The sequence below is a fragment of the Equus caballus genome, chromosome 1, assembly GCF_041296265.1.
Source record: "Equus caballus isolate H_3958 breed thoroughbred chromosome 1, TB-T2T, whole genome shotgun sequence".
In the NCBI taxonomy this organism is placed as follows: Eukaryota; Metazoa; Chordata; class Mammalia; order Perissodactyla; family Equidae; genus Equus; species Equus caballus.
Genome location: NC_091684.1, coordinates 117,197,942 through 117,221,318, shown reverse-complemented (window position 1 = coordinate 117,221,318; position 23,377 = coordinate 117,197,942). Strand labels below are relative to the sequence as shown.

General features: G+C 47.0%; 1 protein-coding gene across 11 annotated transcripts in view; it reads left to right on the top strand.

Annotated features, from left to right (window-relative positions):
- The window catches only part of ADAMTS17 (ADAM metallopeptidase with thrombospondin type 1 motif 17), a 338,494-nt gene that overhangs the window by 129,828 nt on the left and 185,289 nt on the right, over nt 1-23,377 (top strand). For all 11 annotated transcript variants that reach the window (XM_023651365.2, XM_023651360.2, XM_023651364.2 and 8 more), the window contains exon 8: nt 13,959-14,064. In XM_023651365.2, coding sequence (XP_023507133.1) covers nt 13,959-14,064 — 106 coding nt within the window. The remainder of the gene's footprint in view (nt 1-13,958; nt 14,065-23,377) is intronic.

The following is a 23,377-nucleotide window of genomic DNA, read 5'->3' as shown; positions in this document are numbered from 1 at the left end:
CTGATACCCACACAGTGTTTGATAAATGTTCATGTTTGTCAGCATCCTCTGCGTCATTTATTCCTCTCTATTCCAGGGGACTTCTGAAGCAGCAGAGGGTAGTGTTTCATGAAGATTAAGTTGGCAGGGCTGGTGTGCATTCATTTATTCATGGAACTTATTGAGGACATGTTTAACCTACACTGTGCCATGTCGGTTAAATTGATATAGGTGCTGACTCACAGATGCTTAGCATCTCTACGGATATAAGATTGGTTCAGGTGCCTGGACTTGGATGGAGATGGGGCCCATGCTTCAGTACAGGTATCGTGATGAGCTCTGGGCACCTAGGGGAGGGGAGGGATTGTGTTCTGGTAGGGTCAGAGAGGAATCGGTGGAGGAGGGGACCCTTGAGTCTGGGCTTTTAAGAACTAATTGGAGTGAGGAGAAATAGGGAGTTGACCCCTGAGGACATATCACAATATTTCAGGCTTAAAGTGTTGACAGAGTTCTGGGCTTGGGCTAGAGAGAAAGGAACAAATCCCAGAGTCTCTGAGCCCCAGAAAATGGTGGGACTTGATGGTTACTGAGAAGGAGTGGGAGAAGGAGCAAGAGAAGTTGACCAAGTCTGTGAGCTTTTGAACTTCTACGGGAGGAAGACTTGAGAAGGCTCAGTTTGCAGTGGTGAATCCTCCTTGGTGCGGGTTGGGGCAAGCGGAGGACAGCCAGGCTGGCCAGCCTCAGTGGAACGCCGCAGCCCAGCTCAAATGACAGCCTGCTCCTGGGGCCATAGCATAGGGACGTGATCAGCACAGAGGTGACATGGAAATATAAGAAATTGCTTAAAGGATGAACTTTTGTTTATTCTCTGTCTTTGACATTTTAAAGACAGACAGTGACTATTTCTGTAGTCCGGGGTAATCTTAAGATCCAAGGCAGCTACCATGATCTGAATGTTTGTGTCCCCTCAGAATTCCTGTGTTGAAATCCTAATCCCCAGGGTGTTGGTGTTAGGAGGGGGGCCTTTGGGAGGTGATTGGGTCACGAGGGTGGAGCGCTCATGATGAAGATTAGTGCCCTCATAAAAGAAGCCTCAGAGAGCTCCCTAGACCCTTCTGCCATGTGAGGATACAGCAAAAAGATTGTGACCCCAAAGAGAGCCCTCGCCCAACCATGCTGGCACAGGACTCTCAGACTTCCAGCCTCCAGGACTGTGAGTAATGCATTTCCGTTGTTGATAAGCCACCAGCCTGTGGTGTTTGGTTATAGCAACTTGAACGGACTAAGTAGCTGGTTTGTAATGAGCCATATCCATAAGCATTAAGCAGAGAGCAGCGAAATCCTTCAACCCAAAGGCATGCATCCACTTTCTGCCACGCCGCGTGACAATTATCAGATGCTGGGCATCTTCCTCTTCTACTGTCTGTCCTGCCACAGATCTGCCTGTTTCTTCTTAGTGTGCTTGGTGCCCACCGGACTTGATGGTGCTGCTCTCATCAACTGTCCTTTCTAAGAGGCTAGCTTTTGTTTTGTTTTTAAATAAAATGGAATGTTGTCATTTTTGCCTCCTGTCAGCAGAGATGGAGCCCTACCCAGGCCTCTCCAGGCCATCAGACGGGAGGGCTTGTTGGGGTGGGTTGCTTTAGCTCATGAATGCTGAGTCAACGTCCCAATGACAGCTGGCTTTCCATGTTAGGGTCCCTTCGTTAGTTGAGGGGCTTTAGTGTCCTGCCAGCAGGGGATTTGTGGACTTGCACTCGGGCTGGCACCCGGCCTTGCCCTGGACCCTGGCCTGACCTCCCCTCACGCCCATGCTCAGCCTGAGGGCCAGGCCTACGCTAGAGAGGCCCCGAACAAAGCATAGATTGGAACTGCCCTTGCTGCTGCTGTTGGCCCTCATCCCGGGCTCTCACTTAGATTCCGCATTTCACCCCCAAGAGAATGACTTTGCTGGGCTAAGCATTTAGTAAGAAATGTGGATTCTTAATTCTTTGGAGAAAGCTTTTCTTTTTCTTTGCTAACTTGGCAAATATCTTTCCACACGGCCTTGTCTTTTATTCTTCCTCTGGAAATACACCTATTAGTATGAGAGGAAGTGAAGCTGTTTGTCAGGATTGTCTTATGCAAGTTTCAAGAACATTCCATTGCAAGGGTCCTTAGAAGACAGTAAAGTGAATTATAGAAGCAGCTCATATTGTCCAAGAAATACAGGTAAAGTCTAGTGATACAGATAAAATCAGACTTTCACTAATTAATACCACTATGACCAATTAATAACACTTTGACTAATTAACTAATTAATGCCACTATGATTTCATCAAGTTAGGACCCTTGAATGCTCCTAAGACACTCTTTTTTATTTTTATTTTTTTGAGGAAGATTAGCCCTGAGCTAACATCTGCGACCAATTGTCCTCTTTTTGCTGAGGAAGACCGGCCCTGAGCTAAACATCCATGCCCATCTTCCTCTATTTTATATGTGGGACGCCTGTCACAGCATAGTTTGATAAGCAGCGCGTAGGTCCATGCCCGGGATCTGAACTGGCGAACCCTGGGCCACTGAAGCGGAGCATGTGAACTTAACTGCTATGCCACCAGGCTGGCCTCAAGACAAACTCTTTTTTTCCCACCTTTATTGAGGCATAATTGACAAATAAAATTGTAAGCTGTTTGAAGTATACAGTGTGATAGTTTAATATATATACACACATTGTGACTAGATTCCGCCATTATGATAATTTTATATACGGATACTTTGTAACACATCCATCATCTTACATATTTACCTTTTTTTTGGTGATAACGTTAAAATTCTACTCTCTCAGTAAAATTGCAATTATGTGATACAGTGTTATCAACTATAGTCACCATGTTATATGTTCAATCCTCAAATAAAAACTCTTGTCATCTAAATTGGCCAATAATCTTGACTATTCCCAGATTATTAAATGAGGTCCATACTCTCCTATTTCACTTTTATGTATGTATCTCACTTTTATTTTTTAAATGTTAATTGAAGTATAATATACATATAGACAAGTATAACTAGGTGTACTGCTCAATGAATATTCACAAACCAGGTACCTTGTGTATCCAGAACCCAAATCAAGAAATAAGGTAGTACCAACTTCTGGGAAGACTCTCTCATGCCCCTTTAGTGTCTGTTTCCTTCAGGGTAACCATGACCTGAGGTTAATTCTTAATCACTTAGTGAATTATTATAAGGTGAACATCTTTGTGACCATCAAAGCTTGTGACCCTGGTCAAGCACTAGAGTTCATCAGCCATGCAGATGCCCCTCCCTGGCCCCATCTCAGTCACAGTCCCTCCCCTCTCCTCCCACAAATAAATATTTCCTGGACATATGCAGTGACAACTCCCTCGTATCTCCCAGCTTTGTGCCCTTGTGATTTTCAAATGAGTCACCATGAAAAGAATGACAGCATTTGTGTTTCCTGACTTGCTAAGTTTAGCCCTGCACACCTGCAATACCCATAGCTGCTGGTTCTTCTTTTGTTGAGATTCACTAAGCAAAACCAGCAGCAATGCTCCTTTTCACGTTTGACAGAAATTTGTGGGCCTACTGTGCACCTCTCCAGGTGCACAGGTTCCCGCACAAACCCAGAAGGTTGATTCCTAAGCTCTCTGCTCCTTGAGCCTTCTCTCAGGAGGACCCTGCTGCTTTTACTTGACATTCTTTGGAATTCTCTGAGAATTTGAAGAGTAGATTCTAGCCTCTGATTTTTCAGACCTAGCAATATGTTGCTTTTATGAGTGTTTTGAAACTGGCTCGTTCCTCAAAGGCTGTGTTTATGTGCCTTTTTAAAACATTTCATAGCCACTAGGAATTTCCGAGGAGACCACTGAAGATAGAGATGCTGATGCTGTGAATGATGTGGGTCTACATTTGGCACAACATGCTCTTCTCACTTTTCTCCTAGCTGCCTTAGTCTCCCCCTACAGGCATCACTAGCTCTAACTCGCAGGGCACCTCGTTGCCAAATGACTGAGAATGTCCCCTCTGTGCCTGCAAATGCAGCTGGTTGAGGCGTCTTATGATTTTAAGTACAGAGCCATCAGCACTTCTTTGCTGGAGTTCCACTCTGGGACTTCTCTACCAAACGTTTTGGTAGCTATTGGAACCAGGCGCTCATACAACTTTCCAGATCAGACATTGTTATTAAACTATGGTCTGAACAGCAAGCCTGCTCCCATGGCATGTTGGGAGACTGCGGTGTCATGGAGCACATGAGGATGGCAAGTTCTAGTGGCCTCTGTCCTTATCACCCAGGTGAGACACAGGGCACTTCCATTTGTATCCAGGTTACACTCTGGGTGTATTAGTCAGCTCAGGCTGCCATAACAAAATACTCTGTAGTGGGTGGCTTAAACAACAAACGTTTATTTTCTCACAGTTCTGGAGACTGGGAGACCAAGATCAAGGTGCGATCAGAATTGGTTTGTGGTGAGGTCTCTCTTCCTGACTGTAGATGGCTGCCTTCTCCTTGTGTCCTCACGTGTGTTATCTGTGCGTGCATAGGCTGAGAGAGGTGTCTGGTGTCTCCTCCTCTTCTTATAAGGACACCAGTCTGATTGGGTTTGAGCTCCACCCTCACGACCTCATTTAACCTTAATTACTTCTTTAAAGGCCCTGTCTCCAGATACAGTCACACTGGAGTTAGGGCTTCATCATAAGGGTTTGCGGGGGACACATGCAGTCCGTTCTTCCTGGCTCTGGCTGTCGTCATGATTTAGCAGTCTTCTCTCATGGCCCTCCCTGTGGCTGCTCTAGTAAATTTAATTCAGCAGGGCTGTTGAGGGAGGTTTTGACTCAAGGCACACACTGGCCTTGAGGAGGCTGGTCAGGAACATGCTCCTCTTTTCAGGTAGCACTTGACCTCTGCAGGAAGCACGGAAAGCCACTCTCAGATCACCTTTGCAGATATCTGGCCCTGGGGAAGCCTTAGTAGTCTCATTCCCCATACGGAGGAGATATTTTTAGGGAAAACACATCATGCCTCCTCCCAACCTCCCCCCCACCTAAAACCCTGATTTTCCCTGGGAAGAGGGAAGGCATTCTAACCCCCCAACGCAGGAAAAACACGGTGAGAGAAGACAGAGGAGTCTTAAAGCTGTTGAAGTAGGACTAGCAAAGTTATTGACAAAAATAAATGCTAAGCAACACATTTGATGAGAAAATGTGAGTGTGTTTAAAGCTTTCAAAATGCGCTTGGGTCCATTGCTATAGGAGTGCAGGCATCAACCTCATACCGCCAGCTTACTGCAAGATCATCCTGTGTTGTCTTCCCAGGACCACATCCACACACGCGCACTCATGTGTGCACAGGAGTGCATGCACACACACAGGAGAGGCTGCAGTGTTGCCGAGGTGCAGACATTGAGCAGGCTTTTTAGGGGGTCACGCTTCCGGAATGGCAAATGCTAGAAGATGGGTCTCTGCCCATCTGTGATGCTCAGGGAGCACACGCAAGGGTTCAGAGGTCTTTTGAAACAGAACTCAAAGGCTTGCGTCACCTGCCGCACTCACGGGTGCTGCCTGCAAGTGCTCCCACACACACGAGGAGCTAACCGTGGTCTGGGGTGCCCAGAAATGTTTGCTGAGTGAACAGAAGTGAGAATGAGGGTATGGCTGTGTGAGGGGGCCCTCTGCTTTGACAGGTGACCCAGAGGGGAGACCCGAGGGTGTGTGGGGGGGGGCCAGTGGGGGACTCTGTGCAAGCTCCATCTCATGTCTCCATTGTCTGCTCTCCACAGAGGCTAGATTTGGACTCGGGTCACTGGGGCGATTGTCTTTTAGAAACCCCTAGCACCCACCTTTCGGGCCCTGAGCTTGGTTTAGAACAATTCTACTCACTGTTCCACCTGCCTTCCTGTCTTATTGCTGGGCTGGTGTTCTCGAGGCTATTTTCCTAGGCCTGCCCTGCTCTTGTTCAATTTAGGATCTGGCACCTGCACATTGCTGTAATGTACAGGCAGTCAGGAAACACCTGATGAAGTATTTTTCAAAATAAGAGGTTTTGGGGGTCGGCCCAATGACACAGCAGTTAAGTTCGTGTGCTCCGCTTCGGCGGCCCAGGGTTTGCCGGTTTGGATTCCAGGTATGGACCTACGCACTGCTCCTCAAGCCATGCTATGGTAGGCGTCCCACATAGAAAGTAGAGGAAGATGGGCACAGATGTTAGCTTGGGGCCAGTCTTCCTCAGCAAAAAGAGGAGGAGTGGTGGTAGATGTTAGCTCAGGGCTAATCTTCCTAAAAAAAATGAAAAATAAAAAGATCTTATTGTCAAGGACCTGGACAGATCTTCCTTCTCCGGTGTCCCGAGGTGAACCTGCTGGGGGCCCTTTTTGGTGGATGTCAGGGCCTGTTCCAGAAGCCCCTGAGCCTCTGTGGGTTACTCCAAGGAGAGGACCTTGGTCATTGGAGGAACATTAAGTCTGCCCCATGGAGATCCCCTCCCACGTGAAGGGTCCCTGACACAAGTACTATCCTGCCCAAAGGGTGGGGAATCTGTGCGACATCTCCGTGCGCTTGGCTCAGGTTGGTTGAGGTCTGTTGAATATCAACAGTTATTTATTTTTCTTCCCTCCCCCTCTCCAAGAATGTTTTGGTTTCTGCAGAGTGTAGCAAACTATTGGCATAAACTGTTTTGCTTCCAACTTGTAAATCCTAGGGGAAATTGACTCCTCTGTTTACACTTTACTCATTTAACTCATCAAAATGTGGTCTTGTAGGAGCCATGGCTCCAGCCCAGGGACCCTCAAGTTCTCTTCAGGGACTTGCTGTGTGATTCCATCACCAGGAGTGGCATCACTTCCTAAAGTTCTGGGTCCTGGAGATGCCTGGGAAACCCAGCGTGAGGGCATGTTTGTTCTAAGCATTGAGCATGGCCTAGCACACGTGGTCTTTTCTGACTCTAACCATAAGCAAGAACCCCCTACCACAAAGTCATAGCTCACAGGAATTTGAACTGGCTGAGTTAGCCTGTGACACAGAGGCTACTGGGGGGCTCCCAGTTACCAGAAAACCATAATGCAGGGGAGACAGCTGGGGAGCTTCTTTGGGGAAGGTGTCAGCACGTTCATTGCTTGGCTTGGTGACTCCCCACTTTCCCACCTCACCAGCCATTCTCTGTTCAGCAATGGGGGAGTCTGTGTTGGTCAGAGAGATTTACTTCTGTTTTTTCTTCTAAGACCTTTATAGTTTTAGCTCTTACGTTTAGGTCTATGATATACTTGGAGTTAATTTTTGTGTAATGATGTAGAGAAGGGAATCTGATGTCATTCTTTTGCATGTGGCTATCCACTTGTCCCAGCACCATTTGTTGAAAACACTCTTCTTTCCCTCTATTGGATGCTCTTGGCCCCCTCGTTGAAAATCAATTGACTGTAAATGTGAAGGTTTATTTCTAGAGTCTCAGTTCTGTTCCATTGATCTAAATGTCTATCATTATGCAAACACCACACTGTTTTGATTACTTTAAGTTTCAAAGTCGAGAATGTGAGCCCTTCAGTGATCAGACTTGGGAGCTGTTATGTTCACTTTGTCCATTTACTGCTTCATCTAACCTTGAGCAAGTTGCTGAGTTTTTCAGTTCATCAGTGTTCTTCCACGTAAGTAGATGTTAGGCACAGGTGTTTTTGAATTGCAGTGGCAGCTTCTGCAATGCTCATGTTTAAGGAAGGAGCTGATGGCCCTCTTTGAGGCATTGCCCTTACCCTCGGTCCATGGTGTAGGAATAAAGACCTTGGCTAACTCGTCTTCCTGCCACCATGACTGACCCCAAGGGACTCAGAAGAAGAGAAGCAGGGAGAAGGGGTACCTACTGGTGGTGGGATAGCTCAGACAAGGCTAGGGCTGGGAGGGGTTATCCAGCTGTGCTGTTGGAAGATAGGGGCACTGAGCTGGGGCAGAAAGCCACAGGCAGGGCCAGATCTGGAAGGCAGTGCTTCTCAGTCCCAGGCAGTGGGACCACGCCACTCAGGCCACCTCTCCTGCCAGTGTTCCAGAGCCTTGCTGTTGACATTCTTTCCCAGTTTGTTGGAAGCTGCATCTGTGCTTCAGCATATATGGGGCTCCGTCCACTCTGTGTGGAACCTTTCAGGGCACCAGTGACTTGACAGTGGCCCTGTGGACTGCTGACCTCCGAGAGAATGCGGAAGCAAAATCGCAGAGGAGAATGGACCTGAGGTAGTTAAATAATTTAGCTAGTACAGAGTTAGGAAGTAAGTAGCACTTAAATGAAACTGAATTTCCTTATTGCAATAGGTAAAGACTTCATTGTGCCTGATAATAGGATGTGATTTTCTTAGAATGCAGTTGATTTTCCTCATTCATGGATTCTTCATTTGTGAATTCGCCTACTCACTGAAACTGATTTGTAACTCCAGAGTCAATGCTGGCAGAGCTCTTTTGGTCATTTGCAGACACATGGAGAGCTGCAAAATACTTGAGTCACTCAACAGGCACATTCCCTAGCGAGGTCAAACAAGGGAACGCTTTCCTTCTTGTTCCAGCTCTTGTACTGTCAACAGTGTCCTTTTCAAGGTCTATCTGGTGGCACATTTTTCGAATTTTTATGCTTTTTGTTGGTGATTCTGCTGTTTGGAATGGCCTCCAAGGATAGTGCCGAAGTACTGTCTAGTGTTCTGAAGCATAGGAAGGCTGTAGTGTGCCTTACGGAGAAGATACTAGGTGAACCTCCTTCAAGCATGAGTTGTAGTGCTGTTGACCGTGAGTTCAATGTTAAAGAATCAACAATATATATTAAATAAGGAGGGTTCTTTTTTCTTTTGAGGAAGATTAGCCCTGAGCTAACACCTACCGCCAATCCTCTTCTCACTGCTGAGGAAGACTGGCCCTGAGCTAATATTGTGCCCATCTTCCTCTACTTTATATGTGGGACGCCTGCCACAACATGGCTTGATAAGTGGTGCATAGGTTGCATAGGTCCGTGCCCGGAATCCGAACCCACAAACCTCAGGCTGCTGAAGCAGAGCGTGCAAACCCAACTGCTGCACCACCGGGCCAGCCCCTTGAATAAGGTGTTTTTAAACAGAAACACACATAAAACTAAGTTATGTATTGGTTGACAAAAGTGTGGCCAGAGGCTCACAGGAACCAAACCTTGTATCTCCTGGGAGCAAAGTTTCTATATTTGAGAATTCAGTGTTCACAGCAATTTTTTAGAATCTTAACAACCAAAAATAACAGGAATCTACTGTAGTTATTTTTCATTTGTCCCATCCTAGACGCTAAGACATTTGCTCCTAAATGTTATTTACAAATTCAAATCGTACCTCCAACCGCTCAGTGAAGTTTACAAAGCACAGGGACTTGCCCCTGGGCCTTAACTGCACCTCAGTCTCACCCACATGGCTGCCGAGTGAATAGCCGTAAATCGCCTTCTCCTGATTGGCAGTGTGGTGTCCCAGAGATAACCATGATGGTGTTGGTACGTTGAGCAGTTTGTGGGAGAAATCTTGACCGTTTCTCTCTGAGGCAGAGTTTGAGAAGGTCTGAGTAATGGGCAGCAGGGCCAACAGCTGCAAACTGTTTACACGTGACAATTTGCTGGATAAACCAGAGTTTATACAGTTGTGTGTTGTTTACTCCTTAAATCTAGAAAGGATCATCCGGTCAACTCCGAGTTTAAGAATTACGTGCTTATGCCATGCAGTTTTCTACTGAAAAAGAAAATAATTAAACCTCCTCACCCATTTCCTCTCCAAAATTGTGCTCCTAGCAAGGAAAAGAAAAGAAAGGAGAGGAGTCAGTGTCCACACTGAGCTGATAAGGCTGGGAAGAGGGGTCAGGAGGCTCTGGGCAATGCAGTCTTCTTTTTTGGATGAATTAGATAAACTTCTCCAGGTGTCAGAAAAGCTCTTTACAGCCCTTCCTTTCTACCCTCAGCATTTCAGGTTTTTAAAAGTGTGTTTTGCTTCCCTAATCTGTGCCAGGGGTGCAGTAGAGATGGAGCGAGTCGATTATGTGTTGACTTTGAACTTCCTTCATATCTGCTGCCTGCAGGGCTGGTACACTCAGAGTCAAAATGCGGAGAGGTTATTTTTGTCTCTCGTCTCTGCCTCTGCTCTATGTCACCTTGGATAAATATAACCAGTAACTTTAATTTTCATAGCAAGTACATATTCATTGTATTAGGTTTAAGGCCAAAAAAAAAAAGAAGAAAATTAAAAAGATCTGTAAGGAGTTCACCGTGTCCTAGAGACAACTACTGTCAATAGCATTGTGTATAGCCCTCAAGTCCTTTTATCTGTAGGATTAAAAACATTTAGACTTAAACACATGAAATCTTTATCCCACCCGCATTTCTGCATAAGTGCACTTTAAAGATTTATGAAAATCTTCTAAATCCTCAAAGATTGTTCACTCTTTTTGTTACCAAAGCTTTGGTGAGGTAGGCCCAGGGTTTGCCTGGAGGAGCACAGGTGTTGGAGGAAGAGAGCTTTGCACTTGTATCCGAGTCTGGGCCCTCATCAGCCACATAACTGGCTACCGAGCCTCCATTTCCCTGTCTGTAAAATGGGACCAGTAATACCTGCCAGGTAAGGGAGGGTCATGCATGCAGAGTGGCGCTTGCTCAGAGAGAGGAGCCTAATAAATGCCAGTTGCCGTTCTGCTTCCCTTTTGTTCCAGGGAACAAACATGTGGAATTAATGTTTGTAAAATTCCAAAAGGAAGTTCTGTGATTTCTTTTGTGGAGAATTTTAAATCATGGAAGGCTGAAACCAGTGAAAGTACCACTCTAGGGCCTGAGAAATCCTTGCTGTCTGTGTAGGAAATTCCAGTTACGCAGGCAAGTCCCTCTGCATCCACAGCTTCAGCACTGATGTTAGGAGAATTTTGTTTACAGACTTCACTTTTTAATAAAAGAAATCAACATAGAGAAAATTGGTTTTTGCTTATTTCTTGACAAGCACCGATGTGGGGCCGGGGGCCGGGTGGGGTTTTCTGTGTTGGTTCCTTTGCAGCCTGAGGTGCTGGGAGCGTCTCCGTGTCTCCACATACCCTCCTCCATAGACTGCTCTTTCTTTCCAGGAAACATCAGATAGTTGTGAGATTTGTTTCCTGCTGAAGCTCATGCTTAAGTACCATTTATTCCCTGCAGCTCTTACTTTTACAACAACCTGGGATTTTCTCTAGACTTTGTTTTGTGAGTTCTAAGCATTTCCACACCGTTGCTCATAAACACACGGCGGCTCCTGTGCTCTGTTATCACAGGCCATTTTCTTTTACGCATTTTGCCTTGCTTGGTTTTATGACCAGGTTGTTCACGATTGGAATAAATCCTTAAAAGCACTAGACCTTAATCCACCTTTGTGTGAGAGCATTTCTTATAAATAAACTGATCCTTTGTTTTCTAGTTAAAAAAAAAATTATCTGTGCCTTGGAAAAATTAAAATGCGATTGTTGGAAGGCTCTTTGCTTCACTGTTTCCCTAGCCTTGGTGTTACCTAATTAGACTGGAAGCTCAGGACTGCCCGCTCCGGGTGCTGTGTGATGCTGAGGCCAGCGATGTGTTTGTGCGGCATTTAAAGTCTGCTGGTTCAGCAGGAGCTCTCAGGACAGCAGGCTCAGCGCAGCTGGCCTGAGACGTCTCCCTTCCCCTCCTCCAGACGGCTTCCCTGGAGTGTGCACAGCTGATTGTTTTAGAATTGATTTGTCCACCCGGGAGGCTGCGGCCTGGACTGGGAGGGCACTGCTGAGTGTGCGTTTGTACGTGTGTGTGTGCTACGTGCGTATACCGTCAGCGCCGTGTAAAGGCATTCCACCTACTCACTCACTGCTCGACTGCTTGTAGCAACCCACAAAGCGTTTTTAAACAAAACCAGAATAATGACCTTGAAGGCACTGAGAAGCCGGATCCTGTCCTTTCTGGTTGTTGTTTTTTTACTTCCAATAGTCTGCCTGGCTGGCTGATGATGTCCACGTGCAAAAAAACAAAAAGCATCTTGAGGCCAAATAAGATTTCATTTTTTTTCTTTCTTTTATAATTCTTCAACCTTGGCCAAGAATGTTGCGTGTTTCCAAATAAAAAGAGACAGGTGGTGCGATGCCTGGCTTGGTGTGCCGAATGTGAGCCGAGCACTGGAGCTGCGTCTCCCCGCAGACCTGGCTCCTTATGGGCTTCCTCTGCACCCTGAGGAGGGGTTCGGGAAGGAGGGAGCTCCCTGTGTGTGGCTGAGGTCCGCCCCAGTTTGAATTTGATGCCAATAAAGAGGATGGTGGTTTAGCTCTCTGGGAGCAGGCAGGGTGGTTCTTTTTTAATTAATTAGTTCCCCCATCCTGTTCTCCTCCACCTTCTGCCATCTCCTTCCCTCTGCAACTCTTGTGCCTGCCAGGCCACTGTCAGCTCCTAGACACCTTGTGCAGTTAGTGAAAAGGGTCCTCCAAACAAGGCTGCGTGCAGCTTGATGGTGGAACAGGTGCCGTGCATGGAGCCCCTCCCAGGGCACGGGGCTGGTGGACAGAGTCCAGCTGAAAGAGCTTCCATTCGCCCTGTCACCAGGCAGTGCTGGGCAGTGCCTGCCTGGCCATCGGGCTAGCAGAGCCACTGCCTGCCCCACACCCCTTTTGACATCACAGTGAGGGGAATACTGAGCCTTCTCTGCCTTGTGACCTGCCAGCCACCCGGTGCCACCACCCACTCATTCATTTCACAGGGCATATTGGAAGAGTCAGAGGCCACTGGCTACGGGAGTGCAGCTGTTTCCAGTCCTCACTTGAGTACTCTTCCAAGCCCTGAGGGTGGGGGTGGGGGTCCATGGACTCCCACTTTCGTTGAGATAAGCCCTGGGGGTGCCTGTGTCATCGAGCATGTCCATCCTGGGTGCAGAGATAGCAGAAGCTGAGAGGAAGCATATAGAGCTGTCGTGGGCAGTGTCAGCCTGGAGATGTGGCCAGGGCAGGGCTGACTGCCCAGCATTCCTCAGACGTGCCTGGTTCATCTAAGGCCCCTGAGTTGTTTACACACATCCCTCCACTGGAATAGCGTTTCTCCCCTGAGAAACTTCCTTGCGATCTCCAGAGGCTGGCGGCTTTCCGTCCTCTGTACTCAGCCCCTTACCCACACCATTCCTCTGCATCTGCGTTCTTCCTGCTGCACTGGTTCTGTTTTCCAGTCTTGGAGAAGGTCCTGAGGCCTAATCAAGTGTATGCGGAGGTGAATGAGTTGGTCTGTGGGGCTCATCCTCACTGATGACTCCCTGGCCCTCCCTATTCCAACATTCTCTGACTCCCTCTGGGTCTGTCTCATGCTCTCTTCAGGGCTCCTGAAACATTCTCCTGAACGTTCTGCACAGCCTTCTCTGGCTTGCCCTGCGTGAGCCCCAGCCCTAAGCCATGCTCACACCATGAGAGCATTGACCCTGACAGGGCTGGGACTGGGGTGAGGGGAAGGAGGTGCCCAGGGTGCAGAATTTAAGGAGGCACTCCCTCCTTTTCTGCGGCATGCAAGTGCAAAGTCAGCTCCTGAGAGAGACACTGTCCTTAAACTGCACATTGGGTCTTGCCTTGCTCGCCTTACCTTGTCCCAGCCCCGAATGCTGAGAAGTTGGACAGTATTCCAGCACCAGGTGCCAATCTAGGTGACTTTGGGAAAGTTACCTTTCCTCTCTGAGCCTCAGTTTCTCTGTTACTGCCGTCCTGGGTGATGAGCACTAAATTAGATAATATGTGTAAATTGTTCAGCATGTTGCCTGATGCATAGTAAATCCTTGACAGATGTTTGTGGTGGGTACTATTATTATTAGGCAAATACAAAAGCATCATATGCGAGCCAGTCCCCCATATGAGCTCTGGAATGATGGATTCAGCCCCTGATCATCATCATCCCAGTTTCCCCTCTCTTGATAGTGCGTGATGTTGACCATGTGGACCTTTCCAGAGAGGTCAGGGCCTCCCGTGTTCTGAAGAGGATGTGTTTTGTGTCTCTGCTGCAGGAATTGCTTACTTAGGAGGTGTGTGCAGTGCTAAGAGGAAATGTGTGCTTGCCGAAGACAATGGTCTCAATTTGGCCTTTACCATCGCTCATGAGCTGGGCCACAAGTAAGTATCAGTCTCCCTCTTTAAATTCCTTTCTGGATCTTTTTGCGCTTGAACTCTCTAAGTTCTAAAACATTGCTGTTCTGTGCCTTTACTTCCACAATACAGACCTAGGCCAGCAAACCAGGGTCCCAGCCCTTCAGGGAACCCGAGAGATCACTGAATAGACTGGCTCTGAGAGTTGCAATGTTAATTTGATGTTCGTGTCTATTCTTAAATCACACCCTGTAAAAGGAAGAGGTTTTTCTCAGACTGTCTTCTTTAATTGCATTTCCTTTCCTGGATCAGGATGATCCACTCTATTTGATTCACTCTGAATATGTGGTTCAAATGATGGGATCTGTCTGCATACTGTTAACTTCCTATTTTCTTTTCAGCCACTTTCAAACAAAGTTCAAATTTCTAAGGGTAGAATGTCAGTGTCTTAGTTTTAAAGAATTAATAGCTACTGCCTTTGCACATGGAAGTTCTTATGTTGAGGAGGAAATAACTGCAGAACGAGAGAATCTCAGGCAACCTCCTGGTTTTTCAGATGAGGAAACACAAGGTCACAGGGGTTGAGTGGCTGGCCCAAGGTTGAGATCACCTGCAGGAAGTCTCAGGCGGCAGAAAGCCAGCTGACTCTAAACCTGCAGCCTGACGGTTTACTCTTTCTCTTGGAGTAGATGTCTATTTTGTATTTCTGTGAAGGAGAAAAGAACTTAAAAAATAAATAAATAAATTGAGGAGGCCAGAGCAGGCAAAACAATGGGAAATTTTATATTGGATTGTGCAGAACAAAATTAATGGAAGTCTAGTACTTGGGGGAAAAAATGTAGTTTTTAAGTTTTCTAATGACCTACATAGTAAGATGCCTGGAACTCGAAATGTGAACTCAAGTTTCTGCAAGAGTAAAGGATGTATAATGTATACAGACTACGAAAGCAATTGTTTTCCTCTAGTATTAGCCATATCTGTGGCTTTATTTTTTTATTGTGTTTTGTTTATTTGGTCCCATTTTAATTTTTTCACTCCTGTAGGAGGGTTTGGTCGTAGATTCATCTGTACCTGTTGGATATCATGATATGTGTACAGTGAGTGAAAATAACCTTATGTGTATTTCCTGGGATTAAGGAGGGAATAACATGTTATAGGCCAAGGGAAGTAAGAGGAGCAGTTGTCTCTAAGTACAGTTACTTCATCTTGGCAGTATTTTTAGAATGTTGATGACAATACTTTGCCTATACTATTTTTCCTTCACTACTAGAAAATTTCAAAAATTAATTGTAATCCAATTTGTATTCATATCTCTTATTTGTTAAAAAAAAAAAAACACCAAAAACTATACCCAAGAGTGGTTGCTGAAAGAAAATGTCCATCGTAAATCAACACAACTTTTGCAAACATCTTCTCAGTATCACATGACCCGCCCAGACAGCCATAGTACCTCGGAATCAACCATCTAATGGTTGTGGGAATGCAGAGTTGTCAAAGCATTTCCCAATGTGCAGGCTGTTGTGGATCTTTGAATAGAAATATTTCTATGAACTGCAATATCCCATGGTAGCATTTAGTGCCAGGGCGCATACCAGAGTGCTCTTTGCACCCGCGTGTGAGCACACACATGCTGCATAGAGGCTTTTTCATCTTGGACCTTAAGAACACAGAGGGCCATTTTCTCCCTGATGATCTGTGCAGTTGTGCTGGATCCAGCATTGGTGTCTTAGGATGGGAGGTCTGCGGAAATGAGTGGTTGGGTTCGGTCATACTTCAGTAGCCTTTAGCTACAGGCTGTTTAGAACTTCTTGGAGGACTCTCTATAGCTTGCTGTTGAACTCTAATTACCTACAAAAACAAACGCTTTGTTGTTAATCAAAGCCAATAAATCCTGTAGCATTTGTCCCTACCCCACCTGAGTGGTTACAGTTTTCCCAGGAAAGCCTGTTGTCTCTGATTATTCACGAAGCTTGGGAAGCAGATTCCCCAAGGATGAAGCCACATTCTTTCCAAGTGTGGACCCCTCTGGTCACCCAGGCTCAGGGCAGCATGGGAGTGTGGAGCATGTGTGGGGCCTTGAAAAGGCTGAGACCAACCCGCACTCTCAGTGAGGCCCTTGGCCAGGCTGCTTCACAGATGCGAAACCTGGAAGCGGTTCCATATTTTGGAATAGAGTGGAACAAGTTAACTCCACGTTCCTTAAAGCACGTGTGAACTAAGGTAGGATGGGATGGTATTCTCAGTGGACCTAATGACTTGCCCGTGCTCTCCAAGAAGGAAAGCGTACCCTTCTGTGTACCCATGGAAAGTCCCCAGGGCGCTCACCCTTCTGGTCCCAAACCATGTAATACTGATAAAGTGAAACATCTCTTCTGAAGGATGGGTGCAGCTGTGCTTTGCACGTGGCACATGGGTAGGTGCGGCCCTTTTTATACCTCATATAAGGGTCAACGTGAGCAGGTACTCTTAGATCCGAATGTCAGGAGAAAAATTCACTTTCTAATGTGAGCTACACATTCCATTTATCAGACGGTAAGAGTTGTGTAAGTTAACATGATTTTCTTTCTCTTTTGGCTCTCAGAAAACACAAAGCTAAATTTAAAGCTCATTTCCAGCAATCAACTCATCTGAGTCCTGGAATTGTGTTTTTCTCCCTTTTTCTAGTGTCTCTTTGTATGCATGGTTTTATTTTAAATATTTATGGTTCAAAAATAATTTATTTGGTACTATAAACTAACTCCAATCCAATTTGCAATCAAATGGGTTCTAAATTATAAATTAAACAAAACATTCTTTCCATAGTAATGTAAATGCTGCTTAGAACATGAATGAATAATGTATGAATGATGTTTAAAGTCGAATCAGATCTCTCATTTATTGAGCATCTATTTTGTTAGATGCTGTGCATTCATTATGCTATTGAATCAGTCCTGTGAGGGAGGTATTAATTAGGATTTACTTTATAGATTAGGAAACTAGTATTACTTTTTAAAAATTTTCTAGTCTCTACCTAAAATGATTTGGGATCACTTATATGATAATATACCCATGAAACAGGGCCATTAAAATAAGGACTGAAGTTATAAGAAATAAATAATAAAGAAGAGAGCTTGTTATACATCCAGAAAAACCAAGGTACCTTCAGTTTGTTGCCAGCCAAGGCGGAAAGGACGATAAATGGCATAGTACAGCTGCTGCTAGCTGGCAGAAGAAAGAAATGTGTCATCAAGGGTGATTTCCCTAGGAAATTCAAGTCTTGTAGAGGAGATTGACAGCTTTCTGATGAAGATCCTGATAAAGAAGTCAGGCTGTTGGGGCTGACCTGGTGGTGTAGCTGTTAAGTTTGCATGCTCTGCTTCGGTGGCCCTGGATTCACACGTTTGGATCCCAGGCACAGACCTATTTTCATGGCTCATGAAGCCATGCTGTGGTGGCGTCCCACATACAAAATAGAGGAAGACTAGCATAGATGTTAGCTCAGGGACAATCTTCTTCAAGCAAGAAGAGGAGTACTGGCAACAGATATTAGCTCAGGGCCAATCTTCCTCCTTACCAAAAAAAAAAAAACCCAAAAAACAAAAGGTAGAAAATGCTCCAGCCCTGGCTTTAGATAAGGACTGAAGGATTTGCAATTCCTGGTGGGAGCCATGGGTGAGAACCTGAGAAGGGCTGTTCTCTTGTTCCTGCCAAGAGGGTGAGTTGGGTTCACACAGCAGCTGTGCTGACAATGGCTTTGAGGTTTTCTAATGAGCATCCATGACCTTCGTTGCCTTCTTGCCGATGAAAGACTGCCTGGTAGGCAGCTGCATGGTACTTTTGGTTCACCTAGTGAATGGAAATGTGGTAGTGTGAGCATAGGAAGGCAGCTCCCTCCCTGTCTTGTCGTGGGAGCTTGAGAAAGCCAACTGAAAACGAGACTTTTTAGCCTGTGTCCTTTTGTGCCTGTCTTCATCCTGCAGTGACCATGAGAAAGAGATAATCCTGAGTGTGAGAAGATGGCTCTGATGGACCTCTTTTACTCTAGAGGGCCATAGTTGCCAACTGTTACTGGTTTTGACTGAATCAATGAAGAAGGGGGCCTTCCTTGAGAGAAACAGCCCAGCTGGGCCATCACTGCCCAGGTTTTCTTCCTCAGGAAAGCAGGACACGGTGCCTTGTGGTGGACCTCAGTGTCCAAGATGTTTATCAATATTTGGTTAAAAGAGAAAGAGGGACAGCTAGAAGCAAGCATTTGTTTCTCTCAGACAAGCTCCTGCTTTTGAGGCTCAACCATGATTAGTCATGGGAAGGACTCTCCCCTGATGAGGTTAGGAGCTCAGATTCATGCTAACTGCCCATGAGACAAAGCAAAAGAAAAAAGTCAAGTGACACCCTTATCACTGAAGGAGAGGATCGGTTGTGACTTAAGTATAATATTAAAATGACTAGGTATAATCCATCTATTGGAATTTTGGAATACATTGTTTGCTATGATTTGGAAGTTTTAGTATAAAAGAGAGAAAGCAAATGGTTCTGTGACAGCTGCTTAGAATGCCTTTTCTTTGGGGGAAAATGGGTCTAATATGCTGCGATTAGGCCCAGGGGAGGCAGTTGATTGGCGTGAGCCGTCCCTCATGCAGTTGGAGGCCGGGAGGGCAGAACCAACTCTCAACTGAACGTTCAGGGCCCAGGGAAACCCACAACGCCATATACACAGCATGCTTCTCAATCAGCTAAGACAGAGAGCTGCTGAGAAATGTCTAAACAGACGCCCTTCTAGGTGGGGTGATGAGAGAGGGGAGGGAATCTGCTCGGTGCATGCTCAGCCACCCACTCAGGAAAAAAAAGGACATATCTTTATATGTAGAAATAACCAGCTTTCCCTTACAGAAAATGAATCTCTGCCTTTGTTGGATTTAGGAGACTCTGTTGGATAAGCCTGAGCCAGATCGATGCCTACCTTGAGAGTCATTCCAAACTATGTGACCTCTCTACCCCAAGTAATCTAGCAAAGGTGCTCCAGACAGGCCCAAAAGCTCTGCCTCGTATTCTGTATCTGGGGTCCCGCTGCCTCTACTTGGGGGGCACCTTCTCCCACCTGCTCTTCCTGAGGTTTTTCCCGACTTCCATATGCTCTTTCTTGGTTCTTTCCATTCTGGAATGCACCTCTCTTCTGGTGGGCTGGCTCAGCTTGTGGCCTCTGAAAAATGCTGTCTTCAGGGAACCTGGTGTAGGTGACATCTTGGCAGTGATGCACAAGAGGAGCACTTGACGCATTTCAAAGTGCGAGCGGTCAAGCCTCACCCTAGATCAGTTAGACCATGCCCTGTGTAAGAGAGAGCTTAGGAGGGCTCTCCAGGAGTTTCCCACTGCACATGTGACATCTTAGGGGTTTCATTGTTGCTTTCTGGCCTCATCTGCCTTCTTGCTTCCATCTCTTGTCCCCACCCTCATCCGCCCCTCTGGGCCATCCTCAGGGTTGAGCCACAGCAGTGCTGGCTATCGGCCTGCTCTCCTGGCTCTTGCTCACCTCTCTCTCCATCACCCTGAATTCCATGCCCTTTGCCGCTTCCCTGACACCGCACTAGCCAGTACCACTCACGGCTGGCGAGGCAGGTGAAGAAAAGCCCAGCCTCCCTGCGAGTCGCCATTGTGGGTAGGCTTAGTCCGATCGTCCCTCATCTGTTACCTTCCGGGAGACATCAACGAGGGCTCAGAACAGAGCATAAAGTGACCTGTGATAGGAAAAATGTGACCAGTGGAAGCCTGGAAGTGGAAGGGGAGGTGCAGGGGTAGAGGAACAGGTGGGGCCCACAGGAGTGTTGTACCCCATAGAGGGCCGAGGTACTGAGTACGTGAGGACTCAGAAATGAAGAGAAATGCAGGGCTGAGGTTTAGAGATATGAACGTCCTGATAAGGAGCTATGTTTGGTGATATAGCAGTCACGTGTGCATGCAGACATGCAGCTAGTTATAAATGGACTCGGTCACAACAATGTGTGGTGCACAGCTGGGTTCTCAGGCCCACACAGACGCCCATGGCCCCCAGGAACCATGCCACCGTTTGGAAGCACTACCTGGCTGATGTGGCTCCGAGGAGTGTTGAAGCATGAGCAAAGCAGGGACTTTATTCCATGCTCCATCCTACGCGGACAGAGGGCAGGCGGGATGCCGCCGTGTGCCCTGAAGTAACAGGTGGGATCCATGGCCCCAGGCAGGTCACATGTGAAGCTTGGTATCCTCTGGTGAAGACACCTGTCAAAAGCCAGATCCAGGGACTCTGGATGTTTCCACTAGAACATGACACTGCAAATGTGAGTTCAGGGCAGTGGACGTCAGAAGGATGTCCCATTGACGTGTGCCTGGAGATATGTTCACTTGGTGTCCAGCGTGGAACATGGACCAAATCTGATCCCTGAGAATCACAGCTGATGGGCAGAGGGTGGACGAGTCTGGGAGGGCTGGGGAGAGGAGGGCGAGGGAGGGGAGAGTTGTTCTGGGGGAAATGTTCTCATAACTGGAGTCGACACAATTCAAACTGAAAAGAATTCTCTCAATCCCAGAACAGGAAGTAAGGAAAGCCATTATCCAGATGTGTGAAGAGGGGAAATCTTTGTCTGTGATCTGTATGAAGAATGGGCTGCCTGGTTCAGTGCGGGGAGACGCAGCGTGAACGCAGGCCAGACGTGAGCAGGCAGGTAGCCTGCCAGCGGACAGCGCTGGCAGCTGCGCTCTTGCCCGCATCCTTTGCCTGGGCGTTCAACCCAGTAGGCACAGCACAGGCATCACGTGGGCCAGCTGTATAAGGAGGGTACAGCAGAGAGAGGATTTCTGGAAATGTCATAACTGTTTAGAAATCCCACGGGGAGAGGGGAGTGTGCTTTTGTTCTAGTTGGGATTAGGGCAGTTGGGTTCAAATACAGGAGTCAGCCTTTCTCACAGAACAGGAAGAGGGGGTGCCTCCCCCCAGGATGTCTGCAGGGAGGCCTGGGTATCTCCCGTCTGGTTCTAGAGCAGGCAAGTCCTGCGCTGGGTTTTCAGACGAGTTCCTCCCTGGCTCACTGGGTCTTATCCTCCCTTCCCACTCAGCTCCCACGGCCTCCCACAGCCTCCCTTCCAGACTGAAGGGTAATCGGTGGTGCTAGCGGTGTGCAGGGCTCTCAGGTTTCACGCGAGGTGTTTGGAGTGATTCCTGAGTCCCATTTCCTCAGCGTTTGGCCCCTGGATCAAAGTCGATGTGTGAGCATCCGCCCGGTGCGGCTGCCTTATCCAAATTCCAGAGTTATACAAAATATTCAGGCCTCATTTCCTTTTATTTTATTATTTGTTAAATTTGCTGCTCAAAATTGCAAGCACTTTCACGGTAGTTTAGAAGCCACCTTCCTCACGTCTTCACTGAGCCAGAATGGCTTGTGACTTCAGATGAAGCGGTGCTGGAGGATTTGCAAGGTGGCCGTCAGTCGGGCTGCACCCTGCGCGGCTTCTCAGCCCCACTCGGCGTTGCCCTGAGCGCATCCTTCATAACAGCTCTGCCTTTCTCCTCTCCTCCTCCCCGCTCCCACACAAGTAAAAGAAGAATTTCCTTCTGGTCCCTCCGAAACAGGTGATTCTGAATGCGAGGTGAGGTGTCCAGAGCAGCAAGGAGCATTGTAACTGACGGCCCTGTTTATTTTTATTTTAAAAAATTATTTTATTGAGGTCATACTGGCTTATAATGTTATGTAAGTTTCAGGTGTGCCTTTTTATATTTCCATTTCTGATGGCCCTCTTTAAATGACTTTTCTGCCCTAAGCGGGATTTCTCACTGCCCAGCAATCACAGGAGTTGCAGAGAAATTAGCCTGATTTCCTCTAGAGTCTTACTCCTGAGGCACAGTCGAATGTGAGGCAAGAATACTTCTTTCAGTTGCCTGGAAAGCCCAGAGCCGCTGTCCTTAAGAGGACCTCGTCCACAGCCTTCCAGATCTGTCCAGGCCAGGCCAGGGAGGGGAATACAAACAAAGGGGAAACCATTAAAAGCTCTTCAGCAAGCACGCAGATTCGGTCCCACCTGCATTCTGAGCAGCCAGTCCCAGCAGCTATTGGCTGGACATTGTCGCCGTGATAGAAAATCCAGCTGGATGTGAGGCGTCTGCTGCCCCCAGGGCTTCATTACTGTAATAGGGCAGGTTGCAAAAGCTGAGCGGGTGTTTGTCTTCACCCCGGGACTTGTTTGCATTTAATTATCGAGTGGACTGCCTTCCCTGAAACGATGTCGTCCGAGATGATGTTTGAAGAGACAGCAGGAGGGTTGAGTTTGGCTGAAGAACCAAATTCTGAAATCCCCTCAGAACTTCCTTGTATTACAGACTATTCCAGGAATTAGATGAGATCCAATTTTCTCATTAAATTGCCAAAGCTTCTGGCAGCTTCACCTAAATGGCTTCTTTCATGGTTCTCAGACCTGGAAGGGATATCTGAAGTCATTTTAGCCTCATTTTGCACATGGCGAGTTGCTTCCTTCCCACAGCTCTAAGTGGCCGAGGGGAAGACTCGGACCCAAGCTGCAGGCCACGGTGCGGTGCCCTGTACACAAGGGGACTGAACTCATGCTGAGGCCAAGCCCTCATCATGTGGCTCTCCTAGTAACTGGGTTGATTTACCTTTATTCAGAAAGACACCTTCTGCTGATACGGCTAGGGTTTATAAGTACTGTGGGAGGTGGCAGGGGTGTGATCTGATGCAAATTTGTCTACAGACGAAGTGCTCTGTTATGGACTGAATACTTGTGTCCCCCCAAATTCATATATTGAACTCCAACCCTCATTGTGATGGTATTTGGAGATGGGGCCTTTGGTGTGTAATTTGCTCATGAGGGTGGAACCCTCATGAATGGGATTAGTGGCCTTATAAGAGGCCAGAGAGCTAGCGCACTCTCTTTTGGCCATGTGAGGATACAACGAGAAGGCAGTCATCTGCACCCTAGGAACAGGCCCTCACCAGAACCTGACCATGCTGGCATCCTGATCTTGGACTTCCAGACTCTAGAACTGTGAGAAATGAACTTCTGATGTTGATAAGCCACCCAATTTATGGTATTTTGTTATAGCAGTCTGAGCTGGCCAAGACGTGTCCCCATTCTCCCAAGGTGTTTGGTTTTATGCCTTGTTCATCTACAGTCTACTGCTGATGGAAGATTCCAAAAGACCCGAGGAAGCTGCATGTTTTCTGAGATCCTGGGAACTTTGCCACCAGCCTGGTCAATGGCACGTTCTGGGAAAGAGCCTTCCTCATCCTTGTCCATTCTTGGGCACAGAGGGTATGCTCTTATCTTGCATGGAGGTGGTAGTTTTGCCTGATGGCAGTGGCAGACAGGACTAGCA